Below are 14,700 nucleotides of genomic sequence, written 5' to 3' on the forward strand. Positions count from 1 at the left end.
AGAATCAGCCTCTTTCCTGGGACAGATCTTACCTCTCCTCTGCTTTGAGTATGGCCACTTCTGCTCTTTGGCTTCTGGGTGCCTGCCAGGCAGCCGTGGTCCTCACAAACAGGAGCCTGGGGCACGTGCTCAAAAGTGATCAGAGAACAGCTCCTTCAGAGCGAGCATCTGAGCTGGGGGCCAAGGTAAGGGAGGAGAAGTCTTCCCTTCTCAGGAACGCAGCCCAGGACCATCAAGGGGCTATGAGCAGAGGAGATCCCAGAGGTGACTTGGGTTATTTCTCTCGTAATGTCATAGGGAAACATTGATTTTGTGTGGCAAATGGAAACTCTGCTTGAGACCTGAACTCCCATTAAATACCAGTTGCCAGTGGAGGCCATACAAGAGTGGCATTAAACACCTTTCCTTTAGTACTGAGATGGGTCTGAGACCTTTGGGTGACCAGAGCCAGAGGCCTCCATCACCACCTCCCATGCCTTTGCCTATGCAGAGCAGGGCATCAGCCTCCCTTGCTGTGTTTGTTCCACCTTCTTCTCCCACCTGTGTTTTGTGGTCCCCCACACCTCACCCCTGGGACACGTGCTAGGACCAGAGCCCTCATTCATGGTGTTTTCATCAGTGTGCCCATGGCAGGGACCCCTCAGTGCGCCCCATCCCACAGTGGGTCCCTCACAGTTGTAACCTGGACCCATCAATGCCTCCTCACATCATGACGGTCCCATGGCAGGGACCCCTCAGTGCGTCCCATCCCACAGTGGGTCCCTCCAGTGTCTCCCCTCTCACCGTCCCCTCACGTCAGGGGGGATCCCTCCGTGTCCCGAGCCTGGGACCCCCTCATCCCTCATCATGACCCCCCCAGTGTCCCCCCGCAGCCGCAGCCCGAGGCGGGGTCTCCCCTGCTCGGGGGGGGGTCAGCCCGGGGGCCCCTCCGGCCGTGCCGGTGCCGGCCCCGCTCCGCTCCTCCCCGCTCGGGCTGGGGCCGCCGTCGCCGCGTCCTTTTATACCGGCTAAATTTAGGCTGCGCCCGAGCCGCTGCCTCCCGCCCGCCCCGTCCAGGACGCGTTTCCTCCGCTCCCTGCAATTGGCTTGAGGGCGCCCGCGCCCGCGTTATAAGGTGGGGAGGGCGGCTCTCCGCGCCGCGCCGCTCGCCGCCCCGCACCATGGCGCTCAGCGACACCATCCTGCCCTCCTTCGCCACCTTCGCCAGCCCCTGCCGGGAGAAAACCCTCCACGAAGTGAGTCCCTGCCCCGGCCCGCTCCTCCGCTCCCCCGGGTGGGCAGCGCTGCCGCTGCCCCGCTTCCCCCGGACCGCTCCCCCCCTCACTTCCAACGCCACCTCTAACCCTGTCCCTTCTCTTTCTTTCCCCCAGAGATGGAAGTGCGACCCGGAGGCCAAGCCCCCCGCCGGCACCTGGGGCGGCCTCTCCCCTCGCAAGGAGGATGAAGACCTCAACAACGTGCTGGATTTTATCCTTTCCATGGGCAGCGACGGCTACGGCCAGGGAGCGCCCGGTGGGGACTATCCCCCTGCGCAAGGGGACAGCAGCGGCTTTTACCAGACAAACCCGTCCCCGGGATGCTACAGTGCCCTGGAGCAGGGCAGCCCCCCGCCCTACAGCGCCGGCATGGTGCCGGAGATGATGCACTCCGAGATGGACTCCAGCTACTGCCCTCCTGGCAACGTCCACGGGCGCTTCTTCGTGACCCCCACCTTCGGGGGCCCGCAGTTCGTTGAGAACATTAAGCCCGAGCCCGACATGGACAATTACGGACCGGTCCTGGGTCTGGTGCCCCAGGCTTGCCCGAAGATCAAGCAGGAGGGCAATGCCACCTGCATGATGGCCTATGAGCAGCCCCGGGTGGCCAGCTCCCCCCAGATCCCTGGGGCAGAGACACCTCCATTGAGCCCCGACGATCTCATGGTGAATGACTGCCACACGCAGATGATGTGCCCCTCGTCCGTGTCCTTCCAACAAAGCTACCACCCGGCCTCCAGCTTCCACCACCCACAGACCCATCTCCAGTACCAGAACACCTCCCAGTTCGGCCTGTTTGAGGACAGCCTGCCCTTGCAGCCCTCTGCTCCCAGGGGCATGCTCACCCCTCCTTCCTCCCCTCTGGAGCTGCTGGACTCCAAACCCAAAAGGGGACGTCGGTCCTGGCCGCGGAAGAGGACGGCTACTCACACGTGCACCTATGCGGGCTGTGGGAAGACCTACACCAAGAGCTCGCACCTGAAGGCCCACCTCAGGACGCACACAGGTAAATACAGCTGGTTCCTTCCCTGGGAGGTGGGATGCGCTGCCTGCCTGTATAGATGCCATCGCTGCCTGTATAGAACAGTTTGCAGGCTGAGCTTTAACCCTGTAGTCTCTTGGGGAGTATTCATGGTTGAGCTGTGACAGGTGCTCAGGTCTATGGGTCTGGGTGTTTTCCTATGCATGTACAGATCAAAGCGGTTCTCAGCTTTGTCAAAGGGGTTCTACTGCAGGTACAGCCTAGGAAAGGAGTTGCTGGAGCAGCTTGAAAGCACTCGGCTCTTGTAGAAGGGCTTGGTCTGCAGTAAAGGGATACGCTGAGCTCAGGTGGGAAGGGTGCCCGTCCGTGGGAGTGCCGCGCTGAGTCACGCTCTGTGCTCTCTCCCGCAGGTGAGAAGCCCTACCACTGCAACTGGGAAGGCTGCGGCTGGAAGTTCGCTCGCTCCGACGAGCTCACCCGTCACTACCGCAAGCACACCGGGCACCGGCCCTTCCAGTGCCACCTCTGCGACAGGGCCTTCTCCAGGTCAGACCACCTGGCTTTGCACATGAAGCGGCACATGTAGCCCTCAGGGACTCTGACCTGCCAACAGCGGACCTTGTTCAACTGCTCAGGTGCAGGAGTGTGAGGAGCCTGTAGCTGGTACTACGTGGGGAGGCACCGAGGCGCTGGCGATGGGAGCCGAGGAGGGTTTGACACAAGGAGACTTAGCCGGTCATCTCCTGCAGAGAACGTGGTGACTGCATCCGTGAACCCGCCCGTTGCGGCCGGGAGAGCAGGGGTTATTTATGCAGCTTCTGTGAAGGGTGAACTCCAATAAGACTCCGTGCAGAAGAAGCTGTAAATATGTTTTTGTCCCAGTCCTAACTGCCCCATCCTAAGCTTTACGAGACAATGTTTGTATGGAAACTGCCTGAAGTTGACCCTAGAAGAGATTAAATGAATGTTACCGTAGCTAACGATGTTATTTTAGATCTCAGTTGAAGGCATGGCTAAGAGAACACTCCTATTGTTAGACTGTTTGTTTCACAGGTGCAATAATATTCTTGTCTGCCATGATCTACACTAGAAGTACAGGGCTTGATGTCTTGTAAGAAAATAACCTATTTTACTGTAATTTTTTTATATATTGTAAATAATTTTATACAATGAGGAATATTGTATATGTAAATAGAAGACAAATGGGTATTTTGCCTATTTCTGTTTTTATAAAAACGTAATTTTTCAATGTTTGAAAACATTTCATCTTTTTAATAAAATCAGTTTTTCAGTGCTGTGATTTTCATTCTCCTTTGGGGTCTCCCTGCTTTCCCCACCATACCTGGGTATGCTCTAAACCACCAGCAACTGCAAGAAGATGCTCACAAACCAGAGCAAGGGGTTGCTCTAAACTAGGTAAGAGAGCACGACCTTGGTTCTCAGTGGTAAACAAGAGCCAGTACAGAGTTCCATCAACAACCGAAACAGCAAAGTGGGTCTTATTCAGAATATACTTCCTAAAAATGGTTAAGTAAGCAACACTGTAATTTCAGTCTCATTTCTAGTTTATGCTAGACTATTTTAATAGCATCCTTAATGTTTTCCAGATGCAGTTACAGTTTTGCCAGCAGTGTGTGGGTTTTTACTATAAATTTAAACACTGCATTTTTGTAATTATGGAGGCTTATTTTAAGGCATTCTTGTACATAAATTATCCTGGCTCTCAAGAGCTCACTGCAGAATTCCAATCGCACAGTAGTGGAATTCACACTGAAACTCACAGCGCAGGTACAGATACCTTCATCACTCACTCCCCCAGACAAATTCCCTGTCATAACTCGTATTCCCACCTAAGATTTCTAGAGCTAAGAAAGAGATTCACTATTTTGGAGGGAAGGAATCCAGGTTCTGAAAGCTGATCTGCAATCACATGGATGCTGCAATAAAGAGCTGTCACAAGTCAGCCTGAGCCCCCAGAAAGCCCTTCCACAGCTGTAAATGAGATGAGAAGTCCAAATAGTGCATCTATGCAGTACCTCCAATGAGGATCCTCTGGTTTACAGCTACGGTTTAGTGCTGAACCTGGATACTTGTGCAGATTCAGCTGAATAGTGGAGCATTCTTCCTTAACATCTGGATACCTGCAGCTTGGTTTGCATCAGGATTGTGACATTCTTCTGTCTTTAGAAGTTAGGATACACACGCATGAAATCAACAGGAATACATTTAAAGGGACTACAAATATAGCTATTCTTCTCTGAAAGCAAAGTCTGCAGTTGTTCATGTGGAACAGATGTATTTTGGGCTCCTAATCATTGACATGGAAGAATGAGTTCCACATTTCACTTTTATAGCTCTTTCAAAGTGAAATGTAAGGGAGATTTAACATTTCTTCATTAAAAGCAAAGCTCATTTATTTGCTAGAAAAGAACATAAATTGCACAATCCAATTCCAGAAAGTGAGGATGACTTAAAGATGTTCTAAACTTAGCACATGCATTGTTGCAACAGCTCTAGGTATTTCCTTCTCTTTCCCCATAGCTGAAGATTTTCATATTGCAGCATGTCCTTTGGTGTTTATAACTCTAAGAACACAGTTGTTGGAAGTTAAGGCTTACCCTTACCTGCCTTTCCCTTGCTCTTTGTGAAGAGCTGGGAATGGGTTTGGTCATGCCCAGGTTTCAGTGACACACTGCGAGCTGAAACTCTTCCCTCTTTTGTAAGGCAGTGCAAAAGGGAGGCTGGACACGGCCCCCCCTGGGAGCAGAGCCCATGCCTGGCTCAGGAAGGACTCCAGGCACAGCTCTCCAGCAGTGCAGGGGAGCAGGGAAGCATCACAACCTGCTCCTCCAGCTCTGCTCGGCCCCAGCCATCGCTCTTGCTCCTGCAGAGGCTGCTGGCCCTTCACTCCGAGCACTTGGGTATCCTCCCCAGTCACAAGAGTGGGAGGCAGCTACAGCCAGTGAACCAGCATGAAGCATCGGTGATGCCTGCAGGCAGAGATCAGTGCTACTGCAGCCACCAACCCTAACCCCCCCCTTGGTGGCTCCTCTGTAGCACCCACCACAGTGGGTGCTCCTCCTCCGGTACCTTTCCATGGGAAAGTTTCCCTTTTCTCTAGGGACCGGTCTAGCCAGAAGGGTCCCAACCTCTGCTCCTGTTCATCAGAAAGTCTTCAGATAAGACATTTGTTATCTGCATGAGCCTGTCTTACCAAACAACACTCTGTGATGAACAGTGGAGATAGACAGATACACTCTGCTCTGCGGTGTTCGCTATGTCAAGAGGAGCAGGTTGTGCCCTCTGAGCTTTCAGATTCGTTGCGACTCATCTGAAAATAGGGCAAATCCCCCCCCATATAACAATATATGAATATAAAAGCCCCCATATAAATATAACCCCCCATAAAACATAAAAATATAAAAAAACACATATAAAGTCTAAATATAAAAAAATCCATATAAAAATATAGAAATACAGGCCTCTAAAAGTGGGCAGGGACAGGAAGGGGAGAACACTAATAAAAGTTCATGACCAGCCTGATTTCGATGGCTTAAAGAAGGGCACGTTTGATAATTTCTGTGTGGTCTTTACAGGAAACTGCAGGTTCTTGAATCTTGAGATAATCTTGTAACAGAAAGAGATGCTGATCTCATCCTTCTCACATTCTGAGTAATTGGCAACTCTCTTTTTCTTTTTTTAACTAATTGCTTTAAATTAGTGCGTCCAAAGATGCATGGATGTGATTCCACCAATCTCCCAAACCAGCAGGAAATCACTCCTCTAATCATAGACCATCAGATCGGCATCTTTTACCTTCGTTTTGTTGTCATTAACACAAAAGACTCAGAACCCCATCTGCCTCCCAGGGAAGCCCCCAGGGATCTGCATCTATCCTGGATTGGAATGTGACATGCTAAGGAAAGGGAGAAAACGAAGCTGTACTTGAACCTGATGGGAGGAAACGCAGGGTCCGTTGTAAACAAGATTTTCACACATATTCTCACAAGATACCACAGTGATGGGCTCACTCGGCTTGCAAGAGAGATTGCCAGATTAGATGGAGTGTGTTAAGTACGGAACCGAGCAAATCCTGCACGATGTTCCTAGTGAATGGCTGAGCCAGTATGTCTCTACTCGAGCCACCATCCAAAGGGGTTACTGTAGGAAGTCAGCTCACTCCACACCGGGGTTCAGAGCGCTGGGTTTCACTACACTCAAACCAGTTTTCCTCTCACCTGCTGACTTCAGAGGAGTCAGTTACATCTGTCCTGCATGGGAAGTCATCTGCAGAGAACACCCTAACACAGAGGCTGCTGCTGCTGAAACAGCAGCCAGAGCACAGCCGGGTCCTGCCACCCTGCTGCGGTCGCTCGGTCTCCTTCCAGCTCTGAGCACCCTGCAGAGCAGCCCAGCAGCACGGCAGCAGCCTGCGAGCGAGCGGGCAGGGCGCTTTCAAATCCCCTTTCCTTAGCCCTAAAGCGGAAGGCTGGGCTAGGAACGCTCTGGCTTTGCTGGGAGTTCATTTAAAGCTGGGGAGAATTGAAGTTTTCATCTTGGCCAAAGCTGCCCTCGAGTAGGGACGGGGGATTTCAGCCTGTGCGAGCCCTTGGTTACTCGCAGCCACTTTCAAGCTGCCTGGAAGCACGGAGTGGTTCAAAACGTTGGTCCTCCGTCCACAAGAAGTGCCAAAAAAAGTCTGCCCATTCTTCAGATTATAGGACCGTGCGGTTCTGTGGTTTTCTGCGCTAGAAGCTCTGCGGTTTCTGAAGCTATTTTGTGCACCTCTAACACAGAGTAGCTGTTAGGCTTTCCTTAAATTGAATTTTCGAAGCCAGAATCCCAAGCTCTAGCAATTTCTTTCGCTATATTTAAGTAAAACAACTACAACAAAGTCATGTAGCCATTGCCATGGTAACCAGCAGTGTTGGGGGAAAACAGAAAGAGGAAAATTCAATCCAAACTCCGTGTAATTTAATAGGGAGAAAGCTATCCCCGCTGCTAACATCTGAAATGTACCTGCTGGCATCTGCAAACCTTACCCATCCCTGCGTGCCCCGGAGGTGGCCACACTCAGCTGGGTCGGTAACGGGTCCCACCTGCCCAGGACTCATCCTATGTGCCACAATGGAGAGGATGGAGCTCCTGAAACTCGCTGGCACTGCAGTAACCCCTCTCTGCCATGGAGACCCAGGCTTTAGGCACCGCTCCGTTCAGAAATGTGCTTCCCATACACTTGGAGGAGAAGGAATAAGTTTACAAGCCAAATCCAGCAATGTAAAGCACGCAGCCATACACAGTTCACCAGCCCTGGAGGTAACTGGCTCCACTTATTGATTCCCAGAGACTCCTTAACAGCTCCATCCTATTTGATCCCAACCAACCACTTCCCCATCACTTAGGCTGAGATTGGGAATCACTTCTGCAGTGGAACAATACTCAACGTGTGCAAAGGAGACACGGATTTATCCTGAACTTGTTAGGCAGAGAGTAAGCTTGATTTAATCTTTTGAGGTCTGACTTTTCAGCCACAATTATTTGATCTTACAGTATTTTATGTAGACACAAAAAATGAGTCATGTGCAATGCTTAATGTAATGAAGACGAATTCACTTTTACTAAAACCACCTTTCCAAGCACAGGGAGAGCAGGAGCAACAAGGTTTTCATTTACTCTTTTACCACAGTTAACATTAGTTACCTGCTTCTTTACCTGCTTCAATTATAACTCCTTGGAGCAAATCAGAAGTATTCTGCCCTTTGTAGTAAGCATAAATTCAGCAATACAGAAATTGCAGATGAACTTACCTGTTACAGGTTTATAATTAGATACAGGATCCCTTTAAATCACTTTTCCTTTGGCTTCTTGCACTTCTTACAGCTCTGAGCATTCCTGGAGTTCTCAGCTAGCATTATGTCATCAGGAAATACCTGGAATATCACACTGAACAGCCCCTGTGACTTTTAATGTGTTAGGTGAGAAGCTATTGAGTTCAAGGCTTAAACAAAACACCAAACAATCCCCAAATCCCAACAACCCCTTTCTTTACACCAGGTTTTGATATATTAATGACTTTACATCACAAGCACTCGCACAATAAAGGATGTAGGATGCCTGGGTGCCCTGCCTGCAGGTGAAAGGGATGGGCAGAGAGCACACAGGGCTTTGTTCTTCTGGACAGTTTCCTTCTGAAAAGCTGTGATTGAGAACAACATTTATGGGAGGTTAAACAGCAGAAGTGTGTTTGCAGCTGGCAAAGAGCATCATGAGGCTTCATCGGTAAGGACGGCAATAGGAGCTGTGAGTGCTGCTGTATCAGCACCAATAAACAGCTTTAACTGTGGCCATTACATTAAAAGGAATGCTAACCAGGCAGGAGGTGAAAGACGTGCAGTGACTGAAGCGATGGTCACGTACAGCAGACGGGAGATTCAGCAGCTTTCTCCCAGTGGTGTCTTCCTAGGAAAACCATGACTCCAGTTTCAGTGGTAGGGATGGCAGGAAGGGATCCGTGAGCTCAGACTTGCACAACACAAGTTGGCTTTGGGTCATATTTAGGCAGTCAACGAGTGCTACGTTTGTTTCTGAGGTTTAACAGATAAGCTTGTAGCTTTGAGCTCCTGCATGTTCAAATTTCCCCTTGCAGGGGTTTCTTCTTGAGCAGGATGTCTATGTTCTCCTTCCCTTCCCAATGAAGAGCCTCCTGGCCTCTACGTACAGGGAGTCCTTTTAGAGTAAGCAGGGACAATGCAGATTAGCCAAGCATCTGTGACAGTGGAAGGATGAACTTTATGTATGTCAGACTCCAAAACCTGGAGCGGGAGCAAAACCTGGCTCTGCAGCCCCCTGTTTTGCAAGGGAAGAGAGTAGCTGGGGAGGAAGTCATGCAAGTCCATGCCACACCACAGTCAGCTCCTGGCTTCAAAATGTCAGCACACTAAAAATACTGCTGGAGAGCAATTTCGAGAGAAACCTGCCTTGGCAATGGGTCGTTACCCATGCCAACATGTGCAGAGGCAGAGGAAATAAACAGCTGGGAGAATAATGAGTCAATGATGTCCAATGGGATGATAGGGAGGTGTGTTTTTCCAGCGAGCAGCCAGGTTTTGTCTCCGGTGATGTCCCAAACCCCTCCCAGGATAACTCGCCGGGATGTTCAGCATTGCGGCACACGAGTTGTTTTGGAAAGGGTGCGGCGTTGGATTTTCTGACTGGTCTCTACAGCCCAAATGGGGCCGGGATGAGGAAGAAGGGGAAGGAGAGAAGGGAAAACAGGGCGCGGAGGCTACCGGCCAGAAGGAAACAAGCAGTTGGTCACAGCAAGACTCACCAGTCTGAGACAAAAGCAAAGAAAAGAAAGATTGCCAAAGTCTCCGAGCTCCAAAAAGTAACTTCTCATTTATTATATTAAACAATAACATTTCTCTTATTATATTAAACAATAAACACATGAGATGGGTTAAAACTAAAATACCTTTCAGTTTGTTACAATATTTGAAAGAGAAATATAGCTACAACAATGTACATATTTGGAGAGATTAGTCAAATTTAGGTCAGCATCGCCGTTTCCCCTTTGTGTTTCCACCTTTTTTTAGGTCAGACTAAAGAATGTCATATTACAAGGGACACCAGAAGATCACTTTCTAATTGCAACAGAAGGAACCATAGTCACTAGGAGTTTTCCTTTTGAAGTGAAAACTTAAAGGGGAAGGCAGAAGTTGGCAAAAGTTCCATTTTATAACAAATTAGCCTTTATTTATAAAACTTTCAAGTAAAAAGAGCAGTATATCAACTGATAAAACAGGTGTGTCGATGAATAAAAGTTAACATATTTCCTCTAAAAATAAATCTTCTATGATTCCACTATACTCCAGGCAAAATTCCTTTCCTAAGGTGATTGTTGTGAAGGCTACAGAGATGCAACAGTTGACACACAACAGAAACTCAGCTGTTCCATCAGTGTGGAAAGGGATTTGAATTAGATCATTATTAGCTCAGATCAATTCACTTTAACAGAGTTCCAACTCCAAGCGAGGATTAAACAGAAATGAAATTCCTGAGAGGGAGGAATAAAATGCAGGAGGAGGGAGAAATCAAACTCTTACGTGAGCGAAAGCAACAATCCTACTTGGACCAAAATCCCTTGGGCCTCGGTTCTACAGAATAAATACTCTTCTCAATGGAGAAACACTACGGAAGAAATAGTAACCCAAAAAGGATTAGAAGAAGAATCAAGAAAAGTGCATTATCTTTGAGCATTAAGATGACAAAAGGATTTCTACAAAACTCCTGACAACACATTTCACAGGCAGGAATTAGGAAAAGAGAAGGTTCTGCAGCAGGATACAGCTTGGAATTTCCTACGCTTGGAAAGCGCAGCACACGAAACTGAAGAGAGTAAGGACTGATGATCCGCATAGGGCAGAGATTTCATAAGGAAAAACTTGCCAGTATAAAAATACTTCACAGAGCATTGCTGTTGAAGCACTGCTTTATGAGCATCTGCTTTTATTGCAGAATGACTGGTATGTTTTACAACAAGCCTATCTGAATATAACATAGGGAAACCACTCGAGGCCAGTGTGAGCATACTGGTCTATAAAGGCTAATGTGGGTAATTCAATACCTGTGTCCTACATGCAAGGTTTGCATGCGGAGGTTCAACGTGAATCATTGTCTGCCTTTCCTGTTTTAACTGTTGTGCCTCGGCGCTGGGTGCAATTCATGGTTTTCCATGAGTCATTCCAGCAGTGACGATACTCTGCATAAAACACACATGTGCCACTATAAAAGCCTACTAAACTCATAGTGATTGCTCAATGCACCACAGAGTCTCATAACTTATTCGAGCAGAATCACCTCCATTCTTTCCTCAAAGCCAAGAATGCATTGGATAGTCATTCCTCCTGAAGTAAAAGCTTAGGTGGAAAAGGAGGAAAACCAGAGCTGAAATCCAGATGACAATTACGTGCAACCTGTATAACTAGAATGAAGCAAGGAAAACATGTTTTCCACCTCAGTGTGTGACTGTCTGGGGGGTATGGAGCTATGGGAATAGCTCCCTAAAAATGGTTTTTTAGAAAAAGGGGAAAAGAGAGAGAAAAGTGAAACCAAAAGCAAATGTAGGAGAAAAACCATTGCCTCAGCCTAGCGAAAAAAGAAAAGCTGACATGACCATCCCATGCAAGAAGATCAGAAATGGAGCCTTTTCAAAAAGACACTTGAAATCTCAAAAGAATGGGAAATCACACCCAGTGCAGATGACACTGACCTTCTGCCAGGTTTCTCTCTCCACTTGGCACAGCTCCTGAACACAGTTTCTCATGCCAGTGAAAGTAATCATGAAACAAACTCATCAGAAGCAGTCATTTTGCCTTTTTTCTTTCCTTCTTTCACCAGAACTTTGAAATTCTAAGAGCCACGATCTAATCTGCCTTCCTGTAAAAATTCCATTTCTTATCCACCTCTGCTTACAGAATACATACATACACACAAGCTTTAATATATAGAATATATATGCATATTCTACATATTCATTGTATATACACATCTTATGTACAGCACAAGTAACTCTATACTAGACATAGTATGTGGACTTATATAGTATATACACACACTATTATTATATTATACAATACACTATATATATATGTACACACATAGACACAAATAATATGGATCTCAATGTACACTGTATATGCATTGTGTATACTCACATTTTCTGTATCTTGCACTGTACATATTTTCTCTGCCCAAATGGCAATAGGCCTATTTGTGCTTTAAATTTCACTGTTCTGAAGGAAGATGATGATCAATGTCTTGTGTTAAAGTTTTGTCTTAGAAGAACAAGTGCAGGTATTATACAAAGCACGGAGTTACAAGCATAAGGGAAGAATGTGGGTAATGCTCCTTTTTGCATGGAAAATTGTATTAAATAGAATGGGGAGAAATCACAGCTAAGTTGTCTTCTACTGCAGTGTCTAAAAATTGGAATCAAGAGTGTTTCAGGAAACCTAAGGTTACTAAATCTAACACACTGTGTACAGAGAACACGTTCTGTCCTTGTTCATTTGCTTGAGCTTCTATTACTGTCCAAGCAAACATGAAGAATGAGTCAATAAGGAAATAGGAAAATGAGTAATTAGTTCTAACACTATATGGAATGCTAGGTTAATTCACATTTCTGGCTTCCTGCTGAACAGCTTCAAAACACCGACTCACTGCCTTAGAAGCATTATAAATTACAGTATTTCAGAGCACTGACAAAGTAGCAGAAAGTCTTGTTATGGTACATAACTCAGGAGGTGAATCAAGCTATTGAGCTCATCCACCCTGTCCCACTGGAGTGACCTCATCCAAGCAGTAGTCCAAAAGTGATTTTCCTTTCTAAAAAGGCACTACATGTGAATGGGGGTTTATTGTAGCAGAAGAGACACCACAAAGACTTCGGCCCAAATGAACAGGAAAAGGAGAATCTTACACATGGATACAATCTGATCACTGAGAAGCCTGCAGCCATTCCATGTGGAAAATTGCTCATTCATAGCAAGAGTTTTATCTCACGTTAACTACAGACAGGCCCAAGTTTGCTCTGAGAGACCTCAAGTCCTGTACACCAGCAGAAAAGAGAAGTTGTTGACATTTTAGTATGCCTGATCACTTAATCTAACATAGCTTGGAGAAACATTACAATGGGAAGGGATTTCAAATCAGGGTCTGTGAAATCAGAAATACCTTCTACTGCATTCCACGGGGGTCACTAACAAGAGAGAATTCAAGAGCTTTATGTGGTTGGGTTTGATACTAGAATGCATCTTCTCCCCTTCTGAGGGGAATTAATGATTCGTGTTACTTGCAATATCACTGCACACAAAGCAAACAGGGAATTGTGACTCCTAAAACTGCATTTTGAGATACAAGGGTTCAGTTTTGTCAGGTATATTGCTGCACACATGAATGGATGGATGCGCACGTGTGTACGCACACACACACTCACCCATACACCTACTCACTAATACCGGGGATGACAAATGCCACATCTTAGCTGCATTTCAGAGCTGAAAACTACTAAGAAGATTAAAATGAATCTAATCAGATTCTTATCTCTAAGGAAAGCATCCAACATAAGGCCATTACAACAGAATGGGGAAAGACTGTTTTCATTCAGTGAACAGGCACTATCAGTGTAGTATGAAAAATGAAAGGAAGCAAGGACGTAAGAATAGAAATACATTAAAGATGATGAAGGAATACCACATTTTCATTTTAAGGGCTGCATCAATAAAACCACAGAATGTTATGCTCTGGATTCCTACAGAGCCAAGGATAGGAAAGACTTGCCTACTCTATTTAAACATGAGAGTCCAAGGCAAAGACAACTGAAGTGATCGAGTTCCTGTCATCAGAAAAGGCATTTTTAGTAAGTAAATAATTCACAGACTTATCTTAAAGACATGACACGTAAAACACGTTCTGTGTTATCCTTACCAGGTGGAAGTATTAAGTTCTACAGGTATATATAAAATCTGTTCCTACTCGGACTTACTTATTGCAAGCTGTGTTTTAAAGCCAATCTAGTCCACCAGTACCTTCTATAACTTAGGTATGAACATGTATTTGGCAAATAAAATCTGTTTCAACTTGGCCTTCCTTCAGCTAAATGATGTTTGATCTGTAACCCCATACTGTAAGGTAGGTGGAAATAAAGAAACAGAGGTAGGGACTGTCTCACACGCTCAGGCACCACAAATCATACGGTCTATGTTCTGGCAGTTGGAGCAAAAGAGAGTAAAACGAGTTGCAGGGATGAACACTGCTCAGACTTGGTAAGTTTTCCATTGCTTGGGTTTAAATGAAAGCAGCCCTCAAACTTGTATCACAATCTCAATTGCTTATGAGATAAAGCAAGATTTTACCTAATGATTTAATTGCCGAATTCTCTGTCCAATTTACAACTGAATTAACTCCCTCTCTTACAACGTCACACACAATTATTGCAACTCAATGCAAACTAATGTTTAAATTAGAAGAACTTCTCACTGATAGAAATTCATAACATTTTACACAGTTCACCATGTCTGTATCCACCAGATATAAATGGCCAGATTCTTTTGTAAAAGCCTCATCTCCTGGGTAAAAAGGGACCATCTAATAGTGAATTTATGCTGAAGACTTCAACACAGATGATGCAGATGACATACAGATTAACCTACCAGGAACTGTTAAATAAATGTAACAAGTGAAAGTTAATTCTATAGATATTGTAATTTGATGACATTTTCATTGAAATTCACACTGCAGCCTCAGAGCCCCAGTGGAATTCAGGTAATATAAAGCCAGATTCACAAGCTGCAGCTCACTATACGCAACATCGTCTTCCAGATAAGGAAACTTTGCTTTCAGTATCTTAGGATCATACATTACATTTCTTACAAGCAGTAAGTTTTATCTAGAACATATAAT

The 14,700-nt window shown here is 46.2% G+C and overlaps 2 protein-coding genes across 6 annotated transcripts in view; one reads left to right on the plus strand and one right to left on the minus strand.

The window, feature by feature from the left end:
- The window catches only part of EPS15L1 (epidermal growth factor receptor pathway substrate 15 like 1), a 216,548-nt gene that overhangs the window by 162,353 nt on the left and 39,495 nt on the right, over positions 1-14,700 (minus strand). For 4 of the 5 annotated variants that reach the window (XM_061355856.1, XM_061355855.1, XM_061355860.1 and 1 more), the window contains one exon: positions 9,618-14,456. The exons of the other annotated variant lie outside the window; for it this stretch is intronic. In XM_061355856.1, coding sequence (XP_061211840.1) covers positions 14,398-14,456 — 59 coding nt within the window. In that variant the 3' untranslated portion in view covers positions 9,618-14,397. Of the gene's footprint in view, positions 1-9,617; positions 14,457-14,700 lie in introns of those variants that run through there. 5 annotated transcript variants of the gene reach the window in all.
- Positions 1,088-3,538, plus strand: KLF2 (KLF transcription factor 2). The gene is made up of 3 exons (XM_061355853.1): positions 1,088-1,235; positions 1,371-2,262; positions 2,649-3,538. Exons 1-3 carry the CDS (start codon positions 1,161-1,163, stop codon positions 2,822-2,824), a joined length of 1,143 nt encoding a protein of 380 aa, XP_061211837.1. The 5' UTR covers positions 1,088-1,160; the 3' UTR covers positions 2,825-3,538.

This window comes from Neopsephotus bourkii, unplaced genomic scaffold (genome assembly GCF_033783945.1).
Source record: "Neopsephotus bourkii isolate Nb327-2 ecotype Australia unplaced genomic scaffold, CSIRO-AGI_Nbou_v1 NB_838, whole genome shotgun sequence".
Classification (NCBI taxonomy): domain Eukaryota; kingdom Metazoa; phylum Chordata; class Aves; order Psittaciformes; family Psittacidae; genus Neopsephotus; species Neopsephotus bourkii.